Source organism: Lycorma delicatula, chromosome 2 (genome assembly GCF_047948215.1).
Source record: "Lycorma delicatula isolate Av1 chromosome 2, ASM4794821v1, whole genome shotgun sequence".
Lineage (NCBI taxonomy): Eukaryota > Metazoa > Arthropoda > Insecta > Hemiptera > Fulgoridae > Lycorma > Lycorma delicatula.
Window position 1 is genome coordinate 177,954,229 of NC_134456.1, and position 26,541 is coordinate 177,980,769.

At 34.2% G+C, this 26,541-nt stretch overlaps 1 protein-coding gene and 1 non-coding gene across 2 annotated transcripts in view; both read left to right on the forward strand.

Annotated features, from left to right (window-relative positions):
• Nucleotides 1-25,289, forward strand: part of LOC142320327 (protein THEM6-like) — a 172,149-nt gene extending 146,860 nt beyond the window's left edge. Inside the window, exons 2-3 of the mRNA XM_075358032.1 lie at nt 10,637-10,851; nt 24,665-25,289. Of these exons, the coding sequence (XP_075214147.1) occupies nt 10,637-10,851; nt 24,665-24,922 (473 nt within the window). The 3' untranslated portion in view covers nt 24,923-25,289. The remainder of the gene's footprint in view (nt 1-10,636; nt 10,852-24,664) is intronic.
• On the forward strand, nt 2,417-2,489 carry TRNAK-UUU (transfer RNA lysine (anticodon UUU)). The gene has a single exon. It is a non-coding gene; the product is annotated as a tRNA-Lys (tRNA).
• Nucleotides 25,290-26,541: the final 1,252 nt, after the last annotated feature.

Genomic DNA, 26,541 nt, shown 5'->3' on the forward strand with positions numbered 1-26,541 from the left:
CTCACTTAGTTATCTATGATCACTTCTTCCCATCTTGGGTCCTGTAAGTATTACAAACCCCAAACTTTTGGGTCCTGCTACGTCTGCAGTAAGGATACTGAACATATATTCTTAAAGTGATCTGGTAGGAGGGGGGGCTGAGGATCAATCTGGGCTCTGCCTTTGAAAAACGAAACACTGTAATGTATGAAGAAACTATACTTTTAATGTGTGGCACAGTGTTGATAGCTCCGAATAATATGAGTAGGCCTTATACTCGTTTTCTTAGTTATGCGCAAATATTTGTCGCTCCTTCAAATAAAAATACGCTTCATTTTCTGTTATGTATTTTCCCTCTCGGTTAATACACACTTCATTCGTACCCAAATCATAGTCTAGTCGATTTTTGTTTCAAGAGGTTGGAAGTATTTCTCCTCTTTCCTAAATAAAAATCAAAGAGCCCTTTCGCTTTATAAACCATTTAAACGATGGTTTATATATATATGGAGAGTGCGTGATATGATAGGTAGAAAGTTCTTAGTTATTATTAAGTATATTTTCATTATCTGCTTCATACCTTATAATGGATAAATTCTTGTTGCTTTTTTATGAAAACTACTTTTTTTGGAAAGAAGTAATTACTATATTAGCATATATTTTAAAATAATTGTACTTTTTTACAATTAAAAAGTCTATAAAAATTCTCTACACTGATTCGCAGTAATGTTAGAAATTTAAGACAACCGACCCTACGAGACTAACATTTATTTATACCCTTAACGTAAAATTCTGAATATCTGAAATAAACTTTTCCAGAAACGAAAAAAAAATCTCTTCCGACATGCCGGAAGGTGGAGGTAGATTTCACCGGTGCTAAGTAGGGGATAAAAAATATTTCCATCTTAAAGTTTTAAAAAACATCAAATTTATTCAATATGACAATGGTTGCATGAGAAAAAATTTCACATATTTAGCATACGATAAGCCCCATCTTCTTACAATTTCAGCAACATTTTGGTCATCCATTGTCGTAAGGGTTGGTCATATAAATTTTTTTTTCAGACAAAGGTATAAAGACAAAGGTGATATTTAGAGGGCTAATGACCACTTTAAACAGATTTTATACTGTGCCTATTGAGGGAGATATGATTTTTTTTGTCTTCAAAACCCAATTTTTCCCCATCCCTTGGGCCAATGGTTGGCGATATCAAAAAGCTTTACTGACATAAGTTTTAGGCCCTTATCCAAAGAATAGTAGGAACTTTAAACGAATTCGATATTTTATTTAATAAGAAAGTTGCAGCAAATATTTTGTTTTTTCAAAAAAGCCACTTCCACCCCATGGTCCAATTTGAAAGTGACAGGCGCAAAATGACGGCAGTTATCGTGTCCACAAGAGAGTGAAATATATATACATAAATGTATATATAAACTTTTGAGTTGACGGTGATTTGTGAATCGCGAAGATATGTCAAAATTTTCCGAAAGTCGAATCATGGTACCCATTACAATAGGTAGATTTCATAAGAAAGCCACCTATTGTAATGGGTACCATTAATAAGATATAATATTTTAAACAACTTTGCGGTTTTTTAATTTAAAAGATTAGGACCGGCAGAATAAAATTTGAAGCAATCTTTAAAATGAAATTCAAAAAGGGTTTCCATTTTCTTAATCGTTTCCATTTACACATTTATGATGTATTTTAGCAAATATTCGCTTAAATTTTTTAACAATTTCTGTAAGAGAATGTTTTTCAATTTGAAAAGGTTTCATCTTTTGGTAAAACTATTTTTCGTTATTAATCTGCTTGATTAATGCTACCAAAAGATTTCATAAGAACAAGAATGAAAGTAAATAAAAGTTTGAAAACATTATAGGAGTTAGGGAAAAATCTATTTTAGTTTAGTTCCCTTCTGGGGTAAAAATAAGGATTTATATTCAGATAATCATGGTATTAAGTTCAGATAATACACCACGCCAACATAAATAAATAAATAAACCTACTTAAATAGCGATGTTAGTAACTTAAAAAAGAGAATGTTTTAATTCAAGAAAAAAGTAATTGATTTAAATTAAATATTGACCGACTAATATGGTACACGGACATTGGTTGTAACTAAATTTTTACCAATATTAGTAATGATCACAAATATGCTTATACTTATTAATGTGTAATAAGCGTTCTTTACTATAGTAAAGGATTAAACAGTATTTCTCGTATACATAAGTTGTTAATTATAAACTTTTTATCGTACTTTGATTTAAACTTTTTTTTATACACAAAAAACCAAATCTGGTTAATAAATGTTTCCGTAGTTCTCTAAATAGTGAATAAATAAAAAGTATTACCATATTAAAAATTTTATTCGCAACTGAATATATGAATAGTAATGTTAGATTTATAATGTGTTTAAAAGGAACAGATGTCATCTAAGCCCGGATAGCTCAGTCGGTAGAGCATTAGGCTTTTAACCTAAGGGTCCTGGGTTCAAGTCCCAGTTCGGGCGGTTTTTTTTTTTAATAATTGCTAAAATGTTTAGAAAAGATTGTTGCAATTCAACATTAAAAATTAGACAACATAAATTACTTTTTTTAACTTTTAACGACTGAAGATCAAAACTTATCAAAGAAACCTTAGATGAACAAATATTGAGTGTACGCACGCACTCTTGATGTGCATCGCTCTCAACACTTTAATTAAGGTTTAGTTTCTTATACATTGATTTTATTAACTTATATTTATTTTTTTAGGTTGATTTTATTAAATTCTGAATGAAGGAATGGAGAGATATAAAATTGTATTACATTTTAAAGGCCTTCGGACTAAAAACTAATATAACCGTAAAGTTCCAACTGATTTTTTTTCTAATTTAGGCTGTCAGCCTGTTGGTTGAATATTTTAGCAAAATAAAGTAAAGTAAATTTTAATTAAAAGATTATAAAACAATGATTTATTTATTATTCCTAAGAAACCTATGAAACAGATGTGTTGAATTTTTTCAAGGAGGTCGACTGCTCCTTGAAATTATTTATGTTAATTCATGGATGTTTAAAACATACAATTTTGTAGAAATTAATATATACTCAAAACGTATACGTTTATTGCTTAGTAATTACTTCTTTTTTTTCTCTTCACTCCGTTTGAACGCTAACAATTTAACATAATTTATAAATGAAAAACACTAATACTATTTGAGTTTATACCGTATTAAATTATTAATATATTTATATAAATATTATCTATGCTTTTATTTTTTTACACGTATTAATTAATTAATATATTATTATTAAAACAAATAATTTTATAAATATTTCAGTTTCCTGGTTTATAGAATTTTAAATATGATACAAAAGTGTATGTTCATCTTGTAACCAGAAATAGAAGATAAATTTCAGTTTAATGATATTTTACATGAAATTTCATAAGGAAGTAAAAAAAATAAAATAAAATAAAATTTTACATTAATTACATACATTTAGTTCCTTACCATTATCATAGGTTATCTTGTAAAATTATTTCTTTATTGCTACAGTATAACAAAAAACTTGAACCGGTTTTTTTTTATTTAAAAATTTTATTTTGTTTTATACAAAAAATTTATAAAAATCCTTTAATTTCTTTCCATATTTACTGCAATTATATTTAATTAATAAATGAATAATTAATTAATTAATTAATTTTCTATTTGGTTTTGTGCAAGTTACCGACCGGTTAACCGTTTTCGTATTTACCTCTTTTCCGTAAATAAAGTAATAAAATCAGAAGCTAAATAATTTCCTAATTAAAATCAAGATGCGCGTATACAATTTGTACGTGAATTTCTACTTGTAATTTTTAGTTTGCTTGGCATTTCTCCCGCCACTACCCCATTCCGTCTCCATAAAGCATTAAACCGAATGTATGTGCCGCAAACGGCAACTGATTCTCGAACAGTTTAGCGACCAGTATCCTAACTTAGCTCCTAGAGCTTACCTAACAGCGTGAGCGGATTAAGCGTGGTGCCATACACCATCGGCTTACCTTCCCAACCGCTCACTTGTCATATATCTGCTAAAATGGGTAGGCGCATCCCGTCAACTAATTAAAATATATATGGCATAATAAAATCTACTTTGTCTAGGCAGCAATTCGCTGCCACTCCTAGGTCGCTGAATGCCAGCAAGTACCTGTCCACCATTTTATAGCGCTTGACGCCATAATAATTGGTTGGTGATCAGCCATACCCAGGGTTAGCTTCTTACGGCAATGCGGTAAGAGTTTTCCCTTAAGCAAACTACAGAGCCCGTTGAACAAAGCAACCGCATCTAGGAATTCCCACACGGCTGCCACATGCGGCTCTTGCCACATTGACTCACTGCTTATGAGTGGTCAATTTTCCCTTGACCTCTAAATTCCAGGATGGCCCGGTCTCTGGTCCCCCAAAAACAGAGCAGTCAAACATCAGGTGTTCATTTGGCTGGACCTCCCCTCAGACGCACAGCTCATCAGCTGCCTCCCAAAACAGATATTGGTTAAAATTAGCGTGGTTGGTGAGCACCTGGGCACCCGTTGCCCTTAAAAACGAGCTCGAGGCATACCATCCCCCCCCAAATCCTCTATAAACTTATACAAGAATCTTCCCTTAGTCGTAGTGTCCCATGCCAGCTGCCGTGCTTCCATCGCGAGGCTCTACAGCCTCTTTCACAGGCGAGAGATGGGCAACTGAACCAAATTTAGATCCGGTGCATTTTGATCGTCGTTCCGTTCCGGTACTGGCCCGGCTCGAAACCGCATCCCAAATACCTCGGACCCCGTCCTCTTCGCAATCTCCACATGACTGCCCGAACTTTCACCAATAAATCGACTGGAAGAGCCTTTCCCAATACGGTGGTAGCCTCGTAGGAGGTTGTTTTAAAAGCACCAGTGCTTACAATTAAGGCTCTGCACTGGCCACTCCTTAAATTTTGAACAACTGTTCTATTCATATTCAACCTATGCGCCCAAACGGGCGCCGAGCAAGAGGTCATGCTTTCGAAGACACCTCGGTACACCATGTACGTTTGATGGCCCGACAACCATAGTGTTTCCGAGCAATCCTAAGTTTCTGCATCACTGAGACGGCGTTCGCCGCTACTTCCAAAACAGTGGTTACTAAACAGTAACTTTTCATCAAACAAATCACCTTGGTACTTATGAACTCTAACTCGGCTGATTACACAGACTTTTTATTTAATACGACTGTACGATAATTTTTCTGCGCCCTTGAGAAGCATAAACTTCGTCTTGGGCACAGAAATCATTTAATTTTGAATGTCCATCCAGCCCTCTGCGGTTGACAAGGCCGCCTGCGGTTGACAAGGCCGCCTGCGCGCGTCTTCTAGCTGTGCTCGTGAATTACCATGAACTAAGTTCGTGGTAATTCACGTTCACAACCACAGCTGAACTCAGCGAAAGCCTGGGCCGTGACCCCTTCTGGAAATGTCAATCCCAGAAATTCGTCGAATACCAGGTTCCACAGCAGGGGATCGAGAACGGAACCCTGCGGACTTCCCCTGGTAATGGATTTTTCCACAACTAAGTGCATATCCTTAAACAGAGCCGTACGGTTAGACAAATAGTCACGTACTACGGTCTGCAGGGCTACGGGAACATTGCGGCGTTCCAACTCATAGAGGACAGAACTCCAACACAAGGAACGAAATGCTGCCTCTATGTCTATAAAAATTACCAAAACATATTTACATTCGGCGCTTTCCACATCGGAAAGAGCATTTAAGATGCAAACCTCGGTGTCAGTCCCTTTTATGAAGCCGTTCTGGCCCCGATTTAGAAAACAGTTCACCTGAATGCTTTCCCAGAACCGTTCCACAACCAGCCTTTCAAGCAACTTGCCGATTACCGGCAAGAGGCTGATGGGCCGATAATTGTCGTCTTCACTGGGATCCTTTCCTGGTTTTAAGAGCGTCCTCACCAAAGCCACTTTCCAACAAGTCGGGAAGCAGCTCCAGTTTAGGCACCCCGAGAACTGCCTGCCAAGTGGCTTTCTTATGACAGACAATAGATGGAATAATATATCCGGGTCAAGTTGATCAATCCCCGGTGCCTTTTTCAGTGCCATTCGAGAAACCACTCGATCTATATCAACGAGATCCACAGCCCGTACGCCAGCACAGCCCCCGCCCTAACGCCGACCCTCCAGAGCAACTGGAGACAGAGTATCCGGGAACGCCCGGTAAGTCACCACTGATGTTACGTCACGGCCACCAACCCGCATCAAACTCTGGACAGCGGTGTTCTGCCTTTAATAAAAAGAATGTTTAATATGTTACTAAGGAAGTTTTCCTCACTTCTGTTTTTGTTTGTATATATTGGTAAAAATTATGATATTCGGCATACCGTAATAAGCATCTCAGTCTCGGGTGGTGGTTTTTGTATAGCCGCTATACAGGAAACAGTCCCTGGACCGTTCGATTGCCAGAGTTGCTCCCACTAAAACAAAAAAGGCACAAATTTAGCTTATAGGTCCTTTTAGCGTTATAAACATTTCAGACAGGTCCATTTTTCAAAATCTTAAAAACTTTTCAAAAACGTTAAATTTGTTTTTTTACAAGTAGGCCTACTCATATTTATTTATTAATATTTTTTTTGTCTGTGTTGTAATTACAATACCGTTTTCTTTTGAGCATTGTTTGACATTTAATTATTAATCTCTATCGGAATATTTTATATGCGGGTTTCTATTTGTAATAAAATTATTTTAAAAGTTGACAAGAGAAATTCTTAAGAAATTTGAGCATATACATGTAGTCATATAAATATGTTTTTGCACAACTTATTAAACGATTAAGCAGTATGAAATTATTTTATTATCTGGTGATCCTCCATTATATTTTTTGGTTACCTGTGTATAACATTTGCCTGATTGAGCGCGTTATACAGCATTGCCTCATCGTTTTAAATTAGCACAAAGAATTGGAGTAGCTATTTTGGCTAATGATGTGACCGAAATTGTAAACCTTTTCAAAATTGATGAAGTCAGTTAGGTTCAAACTTTGATCTGAATTTTATCTTATTTAGTGTTTTTATTTACATCTTTATATCAACACACTTCTTTAAATAAATTATGACGATTCGTATAATTAATTTATTTAGCTCCTTTTTCTGTTTTATTTATTTTTTGATTGTGTATTTTCAATTTTAAGTGATGAATTCTCATGTCGGTTTAGTTTTCAAATGAAGAAATTCTATTAAAGATCTTTGGATGTCTGAAATAGTTTGATATCTATTACTATTGTTACTAAAGTGAAAATAATCACTTTGGTTGCTTTCATTAAATTTGTCAGAAGGTTATAAAACTATCTACATTATTATTTTTATCAGCTAGATTTATCCTTAGGCCATTCTTTTTTCTCCCATATTCCTAAAGACCTAGAAGTCGAATTTCAAGTGTCTGAGGCCTCGGAATATGATCCTCCGCAGTAAATTAAAGAGGATATTTTGCAACCGGCATCAGATGATAACGGCCAGATGATGCGATCAGTAATACATCAGAGTAGAGACTCAAAGCACTCTTCCTTAAAGCGTGTGGGACGCTGAAATCCTCACCCTTTCATTTAAAGGCCTCCCTGCATTTGGGGACTCCATTATTGGTCGTCCAAAATCCTCTTTTTCTAAAATTTAAATCTCTCTTCTCAATTCGCTGGACTTTGGCCTCAGGCTTCTTCTACATTTTGGAATCACTTCCCTTCGCCATGGAACTGGTAGAAGGCACATTCCTCAAAGGAGAAGAAGTCTTTTGTATAATAGCTGCTGTTTTTATGCCCATTTTGGACTGTCTTCTCTGGTTGGACGATTTTCAAGTTTCTTATTAATATGACGTTCAACTACACTCGCGAACTCCGGTGCAAGCTCTGTAATTACATCTTTCGCTTTGAAAGAATTCTTTTTTAATAGCTCACCTGGTAAATGGCATTAACCATTAAAATGGATTGTTACTTCTTCCTTATACAATGGACAGTTTTTTATCTTGCAGAATGATTCCTGTGACAATTGACGCAGACAGATGGATCTCTGCACGGGTCATCAGAATGCAATGTCTCACCTTAAACACACACTTGTTTCCTTGTACAACATGCCGCTGTGTGTCCTAATCACTGACATCCAAAGCATCGCAGTGGAGTTGAAATGAACAGATGGACGTCTAATCTGTGAAAGCCGGTTTTTATTTTGTCTGGATATTTCGGTTTGCTGAACGTCAAGACATGCGACGCGGAGGCTATAACGTCTCGGTTGTGTCGTATGTTTAATCATTCAACTCCTTGTGCATTCAGTTCATCTACGATTTCCTCCTCTGTACAGTTCAGCAAGTCCCTGCACATAACTACCTCCTTCGAGGTATTTACAATGCCATATGGTGTAACCTCAATGTCGAGCCATCACCCTTTTTTCTTTTAACGACAAAATATTTTGTTATCGCTGTACTGCTTTTCGGTCGAAACTTGGTTCGATCGTATTTTTGTACATTCGAAGACTCCACACCTTTCTTTCACAAATCTCTCTAGGTCGAGGGTTTTTATGTGGACCCTCTGCCACAGAATGTGTGAAAGTTGAAAATTCCGTTTGACTGGCGACGCCAGTCAACATGTAACAGAGTGCGAGCGAAAAGGCGGTTGAGCGGATCATTTTCTTGCCTGGGTTCTCCCAGTCAGCCTCCCACAGATTAAACCCAAGCCGGGGAGTCAGATAGTGCCTGACTGCTATACCGTCATCCCAGGGCTCGCACGCAGTAGTAAGGGTCTGACACCCTCACGAGTTAATCACTGCCAAAGGCCGAAGTGACTGACTCACGTTGAGCGACGCAAGACCTCAATTCCCGAAGTCAGCAAGCTCACATCAGCCCACTCTCAATCCAGGTTCACCATTGGGAATAGGGATGAGCACTCCCCGTCCACATACCGTCCAGCATGGCGAAAAACAGATTACGGTTATGCCTCCCGCCTCGCTGCAAACAGCGAAACCGAGAAGCACAACTCCAACTAGCTCAGAACCGCCAATCCCGTAATCTGCAAGGGAGCTTCTGAGCAGAACAATTGCCCCGCTGGTCGACATTAAGTGAAAGTACCATACCGTTGCCCGTCCCGAACGTATGTGTAGATATAATTGCATGGAAGTGGAGATAGAGGAATAATTATGTAGCATTTAATTTAAAAGGGAAAGGAAGAGAACAAGGTCAATTATCATTTTGGAAACTTATCATCAAATCAATTTACTGCTTCAGGGTTTTTGCTTTGATAATATTTTTAAGTAGACTTCCTTCTCACACTAATTGAATAAATATTCACCAATCTTTATTTGCCTTTTCTACGTGTTTATTTTATTATTAGAATAGTTATATTTCTTTATAACATAATACATTACCTCTGACAGAAAAAAATAAACAGGAAGAAAATGTTGCAAACAAAGAAAGGATAAAAACATTAAGAGGAGATGATAAATATAAAAAGGAAGAAAACGGTAAGACCAACAAAAAAAAGATTAAGAGAGGATGATGAATAAAAAGAGAGAGAAAATATGAAAACTGGAAAACGTGTACACGAATTAAGATCAGAAGAATTATATCAAACCAAACAGCGATTAAATGATTGATAACAAAAAACAAATAAGCAAAATGGTGATCAACTCAGACTTAGGGAGAATATTATCCGACAATATCAGAGTAGTAATGAACTGAAAGATAACAATTTTTTGCAATTTATTAAAAATTGGGCATGTATGCTTCAGTGTATATGTTGTACTTGTGAGGGTCTATTTTTCAGTCACTCTGTAGTTAACTTTAATGTAGGTAAAATTAAAGAATTATTCCAGAAAAATTAAATAAAATTTAACTAGAAAATTCAAAAATAATACAATTCTAAATTATAATTTTCAATTAATATTAAATAGTCAGATGTATCACTAAATCTATTACACATACACATATGCAATAATGCCTATTTAATTACATATACACTTTTTTAAATATTAATTATTGTAATTTTTTTACAATCACAGGTTAATAATTATTAATAAATCAATATATTTAAATTAAAAAAGTTAAAAAAAAAAAGATGAAGTCTGATTCGAACCTTCTTCCCCTTCTAAGATCTAAATATTTCATTTATTAAAATTTCATTTGGCTATAACTCTGGAACAAATGAAAATACGTACCACCGTATGATGTACATATCGTTGAAAAGCTCTCAATGAGGACTTATTACTACAGTTAAGAAAAAGCATTAAATCCAATTTTTGGGGGATTTTGGGCTTTCTGGTCACTTTTGGTCCAGTCGATTGCAACCAAAAAGGGAGGTGCACAACTAGATGTTACAACAGTCCTAAATCAAAACTTTTAACATCCTACGGCTAATCCTTTTTGAGTTATGCGAGATACGTACGTACTACGTACAGACATCACGCCGAAACTAGTCAAAATGAATTCAGGGATGGTCAAAATGGATATTTTCGTTGAAATCTGAAAACTGAATTTTTTTACGATCTCAATGCTTCCTTTACTTCGTACAAGGAAGTAAAAAACGATATTAATTAATACATACATGCAGCACTTACGAAGTTATTTAAATATTCTCTTAGGATAAATATATGGCGACTAATTCTTTTCTTTTTTTTTGTTTATAGGTATTTGCTTGAGTACAGATGTGGATACATTACTATACCACATGAATAATGCAAGATATTTACGTGAATTAGATTTTGCCAGGGTGGATTTCTACGAAAGAACGAAACTCTACAGGACAATAAGAGCGAAAGGAGGAGCCGTTGTTCAAGGCGCTTGCACTATCCGTTACAGACGCTTTGTCAGACCTTTCTCTTGTTATAGAATTACGTCAAAGGTATTTTTATTAATGCTATTTCTATTTTTATTGGAGTTATTATTAAAGGTAGTTTTAAGCAGCATGAGATAAAAATTAGATAAGAAAAATTAAAAGCAGAGATATTCAAAAGGTTCTACTGACTACGCGGTAGCATTATAATAAAACCATAGCGATGTTTTTGTTAAAATTCACGGCATTTGCTGTAGCGAACAGTAAACACCATTTTATTCAAACTGAAATATTTAATATGTTTGATACTCATAAATGAGCCATCAAAAGTGACCTATAAAAAGCAGATTAAAAAAAAAAATATATATATATATATATGGTAGAAATACGAGTAATAACAAAAGCAGGCGTTTACTTTTACAGACAAATTCATTACTGAATAAGTGGACCTCTCAAACTGAGGCGCCCAGTTGTGTGTTTTAGCAACATTTTTCGTGCATTAGTATTCTGGATAGTTGACAGAATCGCTATATGTAAGATATAGCTATGTAATTACAGTGAATGAAATTACATTTATTTGAAAATCAAAATAAATCGTTGACTTATCAGAGAAAAATTCTATTACACAATTTTCGTAGGCGTACAAAGATTTGGGTGTAAGTTTTCAAAGAAACTCCTCAATTGGTTTTAAGTGTACTCAATCAATTTAAAGTGCACACCGATTAAGTTGCATTTTTGTTCCGCATGGAAAAATTAGAAGATAATATAAATTTTCTTTTAGTTTTTTTATTAATTTTACTTTAAAAACAAGAAATTTTTGTGTACTACAGCAGTTTTTTTAGAAATTTTTCATTTGTTTAATTTTCGAAGGTAGGCGTAATTCTTACAGACGTTATCTTTAAACTGTATTTAATAAAATTATTGATTTGTTTTGAAACTGCTAAGAATGGCTTTTATTTTCATGTTATCCTTGCTTTACACACTAACTAAAGCAAAAGCCATTTAATGAATTAATAATTGGATTTGTTGATGCTTAGAGATTACACATCAACAACAAAACCTGTTCAAATGAATTTTTCTATACTAGAATTTGTTGTTTACACGTCTGGAATCTTAGAAATAACTGATACTTTTTCACTTGAATATTTACCACTGAGCCACTCCATTCTTATCGAAAGTTCATTTTTGAGATTTACATTATCAGATTACTCTTCAAAAAAATAAGGCATTGGATAAAACATTTATACCACTCTCTTTTCGATGATATTTTTAATTTACACATGAGCCATTTTTAAAACAATGCTTTTCGTTGAATGAACGTAAATAAAATGTGAAACACATTTCCAAGGAATTATATACTTATTCATATCAACCAAGAAACGAGGTTCTCCTCTTCCCAAGAATAGACTTTTTATAGCGATAAAAATTAAAAGTTAACTTTTTAAACAATTTTGATAGAGATGTTTTCAGAATCTCAAGTGGAATTTTACTTATGTTGTAAAAATGTCACAGATATCTCCAACATTAACGAGTGTTTAACACCAGGCCTAATATATATGTATTGTGTGTGTGTGTGTGTGTGTGTGTGTGTGTGTGTGTGTGTCTGTGTGTGTGTGTGTGTCTGTGTCTGTCTGCCTGTACACAGACAGCGATTCCAAGTTGCACGGCAATCTCTCAGGAGATGATTCTATAGACAAAAATGAAAAAAATTCATATAAACATAGGTCAGAAAACGGTTCATTTAGCTTTGCTGTTTGTCCCTCTGTGAAATTAAACTGTACTAAAATTTTTGAAATACAAATCGGAGGGGTAAATTTGGTGTTCTCTTATAGTTTTTGATCCAAGAAATTGAATAAAAGTGGCTCCAGACCTCTAACTCCCTCAGAAGTTAAGAAAAACAACGTAAAACACGAAAAATTTTATCGGAAAATAAACATTTTTAGGTTTGGAATAAAATAAACTTTGTTAATTTACTGATAAACAAAAATCAATTTCTAGTTAACATTGTAGAAAATTTAATTGAGAGAAAATTGATGTAAATAACGTCCATGAAAATTAAACACAAATTTGAAAAGTTTAACTTAATTAGAAACAAAACACACAAACTTTTTATAAAACAAAAAAGGCAAAAAAGTGAAAGGAAAAGTGATACGATTTTAAACAGAAGAATTTTCAAACAAATAGAAAACTTATCAACAAGAGAAAAAATTACTAAAAAATATATTTAAATAAAATAAAAATCACATACTTTAATGTGTGGTGTGTTCTTCTTTGTGATAATCTCATACGCCCTTTTTTCTTATCGCCAGTCCTCAATAGTAGTGGTACTTGCATTTTTTGCAAACAAATCTGATGGAAATCTTGGAAGATATTCCACTTGCAGATAAGAATGCAGATGTGGATTTTCAATGATGGCGCCCATGCTCACTACTGTCGTGATGTGATGAATCATTTAATTAACACAATTAGAAAGCAATGGATTGGTCGAAATGGACCAGTAAAATGGCCTCTTCGATCTCCCAATTTCACGCTAGCGGACTTTCCCTTTGGGGTTGGATGAAATCGTTAGTCTATTCCTCTCGTATTGGCACACAAGAAGAATTGAGATATCGTATAATAGAAGCTGGAGCTACTTTTAGGAATAGTATTAAAGCTATTAAATGTAACTAACTAGCCTGGATTCGCCAAGCTGAACTATGCATTGAATAGAATGGCGGCCACATTGAGCCACTGCTTTGAAGAAATGTTTGCAGCTTTATCAAGTAACCATTTTGATATTAAATAATTTTTAGATAAAAACCGAAAAGTAAATGATTTTTTTTTAAATCTATTTTTTATTAATTTCTTTCTGTTATTCATACGTTTTCTGTTTGTTTTCATTTACATGATGTTGTTCAAACATTGATGAAAATTGTTGTTTAAAAACTGATCACTTTTCCGATCCAATTTGCGTGTTTCTAATTAAAGTTGAACTTCTCAAATGTGTGTATAATTTTAATAGACGTTATTTGCATCAATTTTCTCAGAATTAAATTTTCTACAGAGTTAACTAGAAATTTATGTTTTTTTATTGATAAATTAACAAAGTAATTTTATTCCAAACCTAAAAAAGTGTATTTCCCAATAAAACGTTTCCCCCCCCCTGTTTTTCTTAAAATGTAATGAGTTAGAGGTCTGGGGCTACTTTTATTCAATTTTTGGATCAAAAACGATAAGGAAGAACCAAATTTACCCTCTTGATTTGTACCCCAAGAATATTTGTACGGTTTAATTTCACAGAGGGACAAAAAGCAAAGCTAAATGTTTCGCTAGCCGAAAGTCACTAACGAACCGTTTTCTGACCTACGTTTATATGAAGTTCTTTTTTTGTTTTTGCCTGTAAAATCATCTCCTGTGTCGTGGAATTTGGAATCACTCTGTTATTCTTTATATATATATATATATATATATATACATAAATTTGCAATTTTGTTTTTTATGTATACTACTCGTTTTATACGTATAAAGAGGAAGAGAGTTTTTGTTTGTTCGGATAAAAAACTACCCGATCTATAGCTACCAGATTTTTACCCACGTTTCTTGGCATAACTGAGAAGGTTTATGGATACATTTCATCTCGAAAAAATTAAAATACATATATATATGTATATATATATATATATATATACAAGGATATGTGATAGTGGAGGTTTGCCGGTTGATGCACAAACTTTAATGAATTGTGAACTGTGAGTATCTATCTAATACTGTGTGCTTTGAGGATGAATTGATTGATTATGAATATCTAAAAACCAGTTTCAAGATTGTTTGAAATTCCGAGTTTCAAGGTTTAAAATGGATTTTTGAATTTTTTTGGAAGGTTATTTTTTTTATTTATCGGTAACAAATAAAGAAATCAATCTGATTTTTGGTGAGTAATCTTCATGTCAATAATCCAATTTCTAGATTTTTGAAATTCGACCTTCAAAGAAGATGAAGAAAGATAAAAAAATTGTTGAACAACGATTGTAAATTTTCCCAATCCCGAAAATAGTAAACGAGATATGCAGTATATTTGGGCTTGCAAATACTCTTTAGATAAATATTTATAAATCATTTTCGGTTTTTTTTTTTAAATTCCGATTTTTTTTAAAGGATGCAAAGGTATACGTCGCTGTGGCTCAACCAACACAGCCACTGCCACCGTTACTGTTTATGTGACTAACTGCACCTGCCTCCGGTTACTTGACTAATAAACATAAAAAAAAGGATGACCGCTACGGGAAACACAAGTAACCATATAGCGCAGGCGAAGCTGCGGCGGGAAGCTAGTATTTATTTAAAAGCTTTAATTTATAAGTAATAAATTTTAATCCACGACTCTTAAGAATTTTTCCAAACTGAGAAATTTCAAAACATGAATTAAGTCGTTCACACATATGCTCGGACAGAGACAAATTAAGATAATGAACAATTTTTCTTCAGTTTTACGTGCATTGAACAAACATCTACTAAGTAATGCTACTGCGTGAATTGAATCCACGAACGTTATCATCAATTCTAGGAGTAGGAATGTTTCGAGCTGTGTAAGTGAATTCCTTTGTAGTGGAGAGGAAGGAAAGTCATGAAAAGTCGGGAGAAAAGTGTGTCAACTCTTTCTAAAATCTCTCTCTTTCCAATAGAAATTTGAAAAATAATAAGGGTTAGTTTTGTACCGTTTTCCGCTTCCAGTTCTGGCACCTACGGTGTGTATTTAATTACGCATTTGTTGTTACGTGGGATAAAAATTGTTTTCAATGGGAATTTATCAAATATTTTATTGCTGTTGATAGTCAACAAAATTAAATTGAGATATTTTAGGTCAATGCCATTCTCATAATTAGTAAAATACATTTGCTGCGTTTTTATATTATTTTTAATAAAGTATCTTACTACAACTATTTTAACGCAAGTAAATTACTTACTCACTTCACGTGCAAGTAAATTATTCACGTGCGCGCGCCAACATACACACACACACCCATAATATAAAAAATAATTACGTTATTTTCATTAAATTCGTAAGATAAAAAGATATATACATTAACTATAATTAGTTACATCTGACTAACTGAAAATTCAAATGGCAGCTTTGAATTAAGTGCTGATCTTCAGCGGATCGGTTGAAAACACTTTCCGACCGAATATTTGTTCTTTGTAACATAACTTTTCAAGTCCATTTATGTCCCTTTTAACTATTTTTTTATTTTAATATTTATTTTTCCCGTCTGTTCTTGAAGTATTATATCTTTACCAGAGAATTAAAATCTTTATTTTATTTCGCAGTCATGTAACTTAACTTATGCAGTTTTTTTACTAATAAAAACTATCCTTTTAACCTCCACATTTTTCTTAATCTTAATCAAATTTCAAACCTTGTGAAATACGTAAAAATAATATGTCCTATTAACATGTAAATGTAAATATGTAGGTGCTATTCGTATCTTTTAGCATTTTTAATGGTTTTCTCTCAACTTGGAAGTTACTGGAAAAACGTTTTCTCGACTATAGACTACTTTTTAAAATAATGACTGTTTTAATCAGGAATGGCTATTTTTTTTTAAATTAATAAAACTGTTATGTTCTTTACATAAGCTGAAAAATAAAATGTATATAACATTAAAAAAGAATCATTATCACGATGCAGAAAAAGTTGTTCTTGTAAACAAAATTTGATTAAACATTACTTCATATCAGCAAATATATAGTACAATATTTTTCAAGCCCTCTTTTTTTTTTCTTCCCCTACTCTCCCCGACCGGATATCCATTTAAGTATGCTCAGTCGGGAAGAGTGTCCTTTTATTCTAAGGGAGTGTCCCCCGCCCACCGGTTGTACACCCGGCACGAAGGGTTAGCTACCCCGGTCTCGGATCTTTAATTTTATTTTATTCGCCTGCCTCTAATCCCCCGCCTCGGAGACGGGGTATGGCTACACCACCTCCCATCCCCTCAGCAGGGAACCGGGTCTCGGTCATTATGTCTTTGCCTCTAATCAGCGGTACCGCCCCCACTAAGCACCGAGGCACCCGCAGGAGCGGCACCGCCAACCGGGACTCGATCTTTTATTTGTCCCACACTCCCCAGGAGTTTCCCCCCTTCTCAGGAACTCGCACACCACGGCGTACGGGCCCTCCACGGAGGGACTGTCCTCCCTATCCTAATTTCACAAACCCCTTCTTCTGTCCTCTTCTTCCTTGGTGCGTAAGATTTCCCCGACAAACCTACGGAACCAATCCCAGTTATCGTCACTATAGACCATCCAATTTAAGAGGTTTTCAGGTGTAAGTCCGTTGTCCGAAATTTCTCTTCTATTTGGAGCCCATCTTGGGCATACAAACACAGTGTGTTCCGCATCATCAGTCTCTGGGCAGTACACACATTGTGGGGTAGGTCTTTTTCCAATTCTAAACAGATAATGGCCGAACGAGCCATGCCCCGTCAACAGTTGTGTCGTATAAAAATCTACATTACCTATTCTATTACTAGTCCACATATTTATGTTGGGGATTAGTCGCCTGGTCCAATCCCCAACTCTAGAGTGTGTCCATGTATCCTGCCACTCTTGATCAATTAGCCGTTCAGTCTCATCTTTGGACAAACCCCTATATCTAAATGTTCTTTGTTTAATTTGTAAATCAATGGGTAGAACCTTCGTTAGTATACACAACGCGTCGTATGACACTGTTCTGTATCCCGCGGCTACCCGCAGTAAAGCAAGCCTGTGTACTCTTTTTAATTTTGTTTTGTTTCTCTGAATATTCATTGTATCTCCCCATATCGGGGCCGCATATAAAATTGCTGACGTGGTAGCCGCAGTTATCAGTCTCCTTATTACCATTTTCGGTGTACCATGGTTCTGGAAAAGAGTCCTCAATGCCTTAATCAAAGGGGTGACCTTGTTACAAATCATCTCTACGTGTTTGCTAAATCTTAGGCTTTTATCCAAAAGAACCCCTAAATACTTTGCTTCTTTGACCTCCTTAATTCTCTCTCCTCTAATGTTTATATTGAGGTTTCTAAAAGGTCTTCTACCTGAAAACACCAAACAACAGGATTTGTTAGGGGATATCTGTAGCATGCTTCCTACCAGCCATTCATCAATTATTCGTAACGCCTGATTTGCTTTATCCTCTAGGTTATTAACTTCTCTGTCTTCTACTAGGATAGCAATGTCATCAGCATATCCAACAACAACAACCCCCTCGGGATAATCTAATCTAAAAATTTTGTCATAAAAAATATTCCACAGTATAGGCCCAAGGACTGATCCTTGTGGAACTCCTCCAAATATCTCAAATGTGGATTTTCCTTCTAACGTTTTAACTTCAATAAATCTATGGTAAAGGTATTGATTAATCTGGTTGACTAGATAATCACTTATATTCATGGCTTGTAATGCTGCGATAATGGCTCTCCAAGGAACAGATCCAAAAGCATTTTTTATATCCAACATTATAATAAGTGGGATTTTCCTAGTTCTCCACGTGCCGTTTCTACTATTTAATGCCCAGGTCTTAACTTTGTCGATCGCGTTTATCGTAGACCGGCCTTTTCTAAAACCATATTGCTCCGCATGTAAACAACCTTTTTCCTCGATTTCTTCTCTGAGTCGGGTTTCTAGTAATCTTTCGACTACCTTACCCATGCTATTTATTAGTGTGATTGGTCTGTATCCTACTTGTTCTTGATTTGGTCCTATTTTAGGAATGAAAACAGTTCTGGCTTCTTTCCAACTATTGGGGAAATTACGGTTTTGTAAGCCATAACTTGCAACATCCACTAATTCCCAGGGTATGATCCTGGCAAGGTCTTTAATGATGGCGGCAGGTATGCCATCCGGTCCTGGACTTTTTTTATTTTTTAATTTCATGATGGCTTCCAAAACCTCCTTTTGAGTGAACCTGCAAGCCTGACACTCAATTACCTCTCTATTGAGATCTTCTATTCTGGGAAATAGCAATTTAACCTGTCGTGCCGACATTTCAGCACTCAATGTCGGCACGTATCTTCCCAGTCGTTTGGTCACTATCCTAAATGCCTTTCCCCAGGGATCTTCGTTAAGCTCTTCACACAACTCCAGCCATTTCTTTTTTTTAGCTTGTTTGATAAGGAAGTTAAGTATTTTCCTAGCTTGTCTGTATTGCTCAGGGCTTTTTCAAGCCCTGAGGTAGATAATCCCCACGTCCGGAACACAACATCTATGTTCCACGTGCAGGGCGGCAACAGCTGTACTTTCGTACATTACATATAGCTGGCTAACGGGGTTCCGAGTAAATTCCTCGGTTATGCTTTGTTAAGTTTGACCTGGTTCCAACTTCAGGTCACTAAACGGACTGGATTTTTGGCTACCTGCAGGAAATGGAATAACAAACGATTTTGGAAATGGATTCATACCACTCTTAGAGCTGGCGGTGTGGCGGCCAGGGTCAATGTTATTGCAGGTGTAACGGAGACCCTTCCGTTGTCCACATGCCCCCTGCGATGGCAAGCATGTAGCAATGGTGTCCATGTATGTTGGTGCATGGGAGCTCTGAAAGCTTCGGTGAGTAGGAGCCTGGAGTCAGTGCAGAGACTGCGCATCCGCTCTCTGCCAGGACATATGCCGGTTCCACCGGAGTACCGGATCGGACCTCCAAGGTTAGTAGCCCTGGAGTGGGGATGTACCCCGGCGGCTAGCCTTGCTACAGAAGGGATCCACTGTTCATGAATATTGAACAATCAAACGTGGCAGAGGGTGCACGTAAACACCCTCGTTTAGAATCCTCCGATTCGCCACAAGCGAAGAGGAAAAAGAGCAAGGAGTCAGATAAAATTAAGAGAGATGCTGACAAAATCAGTAAGGAAGTGAGAAAGTCTTTGTTTGGAAACATTCCTCCCAAACCGAGATTTTTAATTATTACAAAGGAGAATGGAAACTTCCAAAAAGTTAGTCCATTCTTAATCGCAAGAGAGATTACAAATTGTGCTGGTGGTCCCGTTAAAGAAATCCGAAAGACTTTTAATGGATTGCACGTCGAAACTATCAACGATGTGCAAAGCCAGAAAGTCCAGGCGTTGAAGAAGATCGGTGAATTTGCGGTTTCTGTCCAACCGCATAGCACACTGAACTCATCCAGAGGAGTTGTTGTTTGTCGCGATCTTCTTAATTGTACAGAAGAAGAAATTGTACAAGAAATGTCGAGTCAGGGAGTAACTCAATGTCGCAGACTTACTATGAGAAGAAATGGTGAGATTCTTCCTTCGGCCTCGCATGTTTTGACATTTAATAGGCCGAATCTTCCTGAAAAGGTACGAGCTGGCATCCATCGGCTTGATGTACGAGCTTTCATCCCGCAGCCGATGAGATGTTTTAAGTGTCAACGATTCGAACACACAGCAGCAAGATGTGAAGCGCAGGAAATATGTATATGTGAAGAGAAAACACACCAGGGTGACCCATGTAAAGACCCTCCAACCTGCGTTAACTGTAAAGGGCATCACAATTGTCGTTCAAGAAACTGCCCTACATATAAATTAGAAACAGCAATTCAGGAAGTTAAAACGCTTCAGAAGGTAAGCTATCCTGAAGCAAAGAAGATTGTTAATAAGCGTACATCACGACCATCGACTTCTTATGCAGAAGCAGCGGCTGCCCCTTCCACATCTAAAATTAATGTGAAGCAGTTGCTTAACACGATGGCACAAAGTCTTGCGACGATGATTGAAAGAATCATTGATTCAAAGATTGAGTCGACTCATCAGAGAAAACAAAGTAAAGATGAGAAGGCTCATCCCCGGACTGACGCCGTTGACATGAGAGACACACTAGCGCCGTTTAAAAAACCAGCTAAATCTGCGATTGTAAAGTCACCAACTTGTGTTAGAATTAAAAATCTTGATTTATCTGACAAAGAGAAACAGATCGCTCCGTCGTGTAGTCACAAATCTAAAGAAATTGTGACAAGAAAACCTGAATCTGCGGAAATGGAGGTGCAAGTTATTATAGAAAAAGCACCAGGCGCAGATGTAATAAAACCTGTACCAATAGAGCCTCCAAAAGCGCAAAGATCAGCTTCGGTTAGAGCATCTATTTCAGCTGGACCCAGTACTGCAGTAGAGATAGAGTCCGGCTCATCCGCCGCGAGACATCATCGCACATTAATTTAGATTCTTTAGCAAAGATGCTAACAGCACCGGCGAAAGTTTCATCAACTGACGTCAGCCGAAGAACGTCACTGGCATCCGAAATAGAGGAAGACGATGCCATGTCTGAGGCCTCAGATACGCTGTCATCAGAGGTTGAGGCCGTCAGAAGAATGGAGAAACGTAAAAAAGGATGGCCGAAAGAAAACCTAGAAAGTAATTTTATTGGATCAGAAGTTATAAGAAAAGTAAATTTTGATCATTTTTTTTGACACTTGGAAATGTGAAATATTGAACCCCTTTTTTATTTTATTTTTTTTTGAAGTGGGATGGGGCTAATGACCAAAGTAGTCGATGCCCCTAAAAACCTCAAAAAAAAAAAAAAAAAAAAATTTTCAAGGAAATGTTAAACAACTCCTTTTCTTATGAGTAATAGTGACTAAATATAGCCACATAATGTTTATTATAATATGATCGTTACTGTACTTTACTATGCGCATCAGTTAATGTAAGTACTGGTATATGTAACTCGTCAGTTATTCGAAAACTACCTTTAGAGGTATTACTTCGTTCATGTAACAATGGTTAATTTCAATTACTATACAAATTTTGTTTATTCAGCTTATGTCAGATTTATCTGATTTATAGAAACTTTAATTGCTAACTGAATTAACTTTACTAGAAAGATTGCTAGTAACTAGAAAACCGCGGCTCAAAACTGGGTGATAACAAAAAGAATAGATTGGTAAATAGGATTTATTTTCAGAAATATTCCTGGGTGATTCATAAATTTAAGTAAAAGGAATCAAGTCGTTAATTTCTTTTTTATTCTTTTCATTTTTTTAGAGTAAATTCTTTTTATGATAAAAATAAAAAATTGGATAAATTAATAGAAACATAATTAGAAAATAAAATAACATTACAGTCAATTTTTACCGACATTTTGAAGCGAGTTATTAATAAGTGTAGACTGTGATAATGATAGTGAAAATGACTACTCTAAAGAAGATAGTGTGAACTCGTAGAAGAATTGGACACAAATCTAAGATTTTTTTTTATTAAAAATTAAAAAAGCTGTAGTTAGATTTAATATAAAATATGAAATACAAAGTAGTCAAGTATTTTGTTTTTAATTTATTGTTTCTGGTAATTATGATGAAATTTTTAAAATGATTAATTTTGAAAGTTGAAACAATGAGGCATGTAGGGTAACGGTACTATTTATATTACTTGGTAGAATTGTTATTCTTCCGTTACTAGCGCAGTGTTTTTTGACGACTATTAAGGTGCTTTCTGCTTGTTTCACTAGTTTTTGAACGTCATTCTCCGGCGGACTGTAGGTAGGTTTTTATATTTGAATTGGTTGATTAAATTGGTTAATAGTTTCATTTCTTCCGACTGCTGCTATCTATAGTTTAATTTTAAAACTGTTTTCAAAGAATTCCTTGTTCGCTATCATTTATAACTGTTTTATAATTTACGTGAAAACCGACTTTTTACTGTGTGTTTATCGTGATTCAAACAAAAAAAATTTTAAAAAATTTAATGATAATGAAAATTTGTTTTTTTTAATACGTTTAAAGTAATTTATTTCATTCCTGCGATGTTTTCCGGTAATTACTTACCGATTATATTTAATTTCACACATTACATTGTAATAGTTTTTAATATCAATTTAACGACACTTAAACCAACCAAAATTGCAGACTTTTTTTTTGTAACCGCCAATTAACGAGTTTTTCGAGTTAATATTAAATTCTGTGTACACTAATACACAGAAAAAGTTCTCAGCGACTCGCTCATCATTAATTGACTTGTTTCCTGAATAGCAAAAAAACAAAATTTGACAAAACTCATTTCAAAGGAAATGTAAACAAAAAATAAATTGACAGCCTTTCCGAGCTAAGTTAAAAAGAGGTGACGAGACATTTTGAAACCTATTGTGATAGAAGTTTGAACTTCAACAGAAAAAATAATTCTATGAAAAAAGTATTTGAGTATTTACTTTAAAGTATGAAGACGGATTGAGGGTAGATTTTATACATTTTGCGTTCCAATTGTGTAAAAAATTAGCTGACTCTGAAAAAATTAAATTAATGTTAAAAAAATTGGGGCTTCCTTCTTATAGCACCCCTTAAACAGGTAAAAAGCGGTAAATAAGGATTTTGTATTTCACATATACATTTTATAAATAGGTTAAATAGAAACTAACAATTCGGTATAGATACTAAGTATCTTAAGTATTTTATTATTAAAATAAATATCAGGATTATCATTTAAACTATACTTAAAAAGTTTTGATTGGCTACAAGGGTTGTTTATTTCCAGCTTATAATTCAAAAATACGGAAATATTTTATATAGCCGATACGTATCTTTATCTTTCTCGAATTATTATTTCTATTATTAAGATCATTTTTTATTTTAAAATTAAATTTTTTTATGCTTTTACTTATTTTTTTGGCATAAAACATGTTTTTTTATAATCGCTCATTTCCTTTTCTTTTTTAAGATAATATTTTAAGAAATTTCGCCATCAATTTATATTTTATTAAGTAATAAGTTATGTTTTACCCGTAGTTTTCTAGATCATTAAATTTTATTGATTTAATTTTTTTTCTTTTATTAAGTATGTAGCCTCAATAGAAACACTTTTTGAGGGAGAAGTTTGATTTATGTAATTTTTTTATCAAATACTTTCATTATTGCACAGTGTGTATAATTCGTTGTTTCACAACAAACAAGGAGTTATCAATTTCTTGTTTTTGTTTATCTGTTCGTCTGTCTTAAAACATATGAAACTCATTAAACACGAGAAGCATCAGTCAAAGTTCGTACTCTGAAAGTAACAATGTACAGTGTAAATAAGTTCCTTTGATAGACGGAGCCCGGATGATACTGTAGGGCTGTTTACTGCAGTTCAATAGGCTTGCCGTACAATAAATTTGGTTCATTGAAGAAGACGTGCGAAATCACTTCACTCCTCAGTCGCTATCCTAGTAAGCCTATCCGGCATAATATTCTTATTATGCCGGATGCATTATTATTATTATTATTAAGTCGAGTTAGAGGTTCTGTTGAGTACAGACGTACGTCTGTGCGCTCTGTTCTTATTTTGGTTTTTTATTGGTGTACCCGAGACACTGCATAACGATATCAAACTGATAAAGTTCTAAGATAATAATGAGTTCTACTACATCGACAATCAAAGTTCTCCTTTTCATTTAGAGAAATTATAAACTAGGTTTAGAAAGTATCCTTGACAACCTTTGTCATTGGAACCACTGAAATAGGTTCTCAGAATCCTTAAACTTTTTTTAGTTTAAAACTGTTTATCTCCCAATTACTGTTATTAATATGATGTATAAATTGTCATATATTACTGAGCCAACAGTGACGCAACAGATTAGGAATAGACTGTGTCTAAGAGACTCTCCCTACTCCATAATTAATGTTACAGTACTCTTCTTGGAACAAATCGACCTTTACATATAGATTATATAGTTATCCTAGAAAACCAAATAAAAACCCTTTCCTTGCTGTGTAGCCAAGCAAAAGTTAAACCTTGGTCTTAATGAGTGTCACCAACTACATTCAAAATTAAAATTTGTTGAAAAAGACAGAGAAAGTTCAACTGACACCCATGAATTGATTTCTGCAATTTTGAAAAACCCTTAACTTGATTTTTTATTTTTTTATTTAACTGTTAATTTAATTAATTTGTTATTTTTTTTATTTCAGATAGTTTATTGGACAGATAATTCAATATTTATGGAACATAGGTTTATAACACCAAAAGACGATTTTGTGCGAGCAATCGCACTATGTCGTCAAAGACTGATTGGAGTTAACGCTGAAGATATTCTACGTGAATTGATGGTCGGCGATAAAGGAAGTGGTTTAGAAGCTGGTTATTCAAAACCAGAATGCCCATTAGAAGTACAACGCTGGAATGAATCTAACGAAATATCCAGTGCCAATTTAAGGAATGGTTGCTGACAAATAATTGACGATAATAGTTGTATTGATAATAATGAAAAAAAACTGTGATTTGTAAGACGTATATAATACATTAAATTATACTTTTGAATTTAACGTAAATAAATAAATGAGCGATTACCAGTGCTACCAAAGTGAGAGAATATTTTGACTTAAAACACGGTTTTGATTATAATAAAATATTCGTTAGATATTTAAATTATGAATACAATAAATTATATGTACTAGTGTACAAAACAAAAATGCTATTTTCAAGGCATAAACAGCAATGTGTTGTTGCCACATCTTCAATTTGTTATATTAAAGTTGAATACTGATAAATGACAATAGTACTTACCATATGACGCAGAGGAAAGCATACTTTTGGCTGGCCATGATTTTCACATTTTTATTTAGGATGTTAAAAATAAATTTTTTTAAAATTGCATTGTAGTTTTCAATAATTAGTCATTTGTCACTACTGTAATATGCCATTTTTAACAACTTTTTAATTTTATTTATCAGTATAGTTATTGATGATAAATTTAAAAAAAGAAATAGGTATATTTAAATAATTAAAATTAGCTGTTGATTGTTAATTATTCTATTTTATAATATGGATTAATAAATTTTAAGATAAGTAGATAATATTTCAAATTATAGCCTTATTGCCATTGGGTATTGTTCAGACTTAATAGCTTTCTACCACTTAAATATTTATTATATTTAAAACAAAATTTTCATTAAAATATCTTTAAACTGGATTCTTTTTAGGAAATAAGAATGACAGATGCTCTTAATAACAAAAACATTTAAAATAGGATTTTTATTGCTTGAATGTTTTCATTAGTCAATCAAAAATTTTATGCTGTAAAAAAACTTAAGTAACTGAATTTGTGTGTGTTGTTTTTTACCTATAAATGAGTATTTTATGTTGTTAGTCTTGTATATCATGATGTTTTTAGCTACATTACAAATGATGATGATGATTAATGCAACATTGTGGAAGATTTCACAATGTTCAGTATAGAGGTTCATTTGGTCAGGATCGGTAAATATTATTATATTAGCAATAAGCAAACAAAGTTAGATAGACCTATTGTACACAGAGTAAAAGGAAACTGGAAACTGGTGTCTACAACATGATGACCATGTAGCAAGTAGTTAAATGCACCTACCAAGTATATAATTGCAGTAACCAATAGTTAATATGTAGAAAAATACTAATTTTTCTACATATTTATGTAGAAAAATTAGTATGTAAGCAATAACCTTTACCTTTTTGAGTTTCAACTTGTAATGAAAAACGTTTTTTTCAAATTCTGTTCTTATATTAATAATTACTTTATAATGTTGCTATTTAAATGTAGTATGTTAAATTATTAATATTCAATAAAAATATGATTACAATCTGTGATATTTTTCTTGTGCACATAATACATTGTCACAGGTCAGTGGTATTAATTTTTCAGAGAGAACAGCTCACCCATGCACACAAATAGAGATTATTATCTTACTCCCACTGTTATGTAACTTATTCAACTACTCTATAATAAATAACACAATTAAAATCTAAAAAACTTACAAACAAGTCAACACATATTGTGTTTACACACAATAGACACAAATGTGTTGACTTG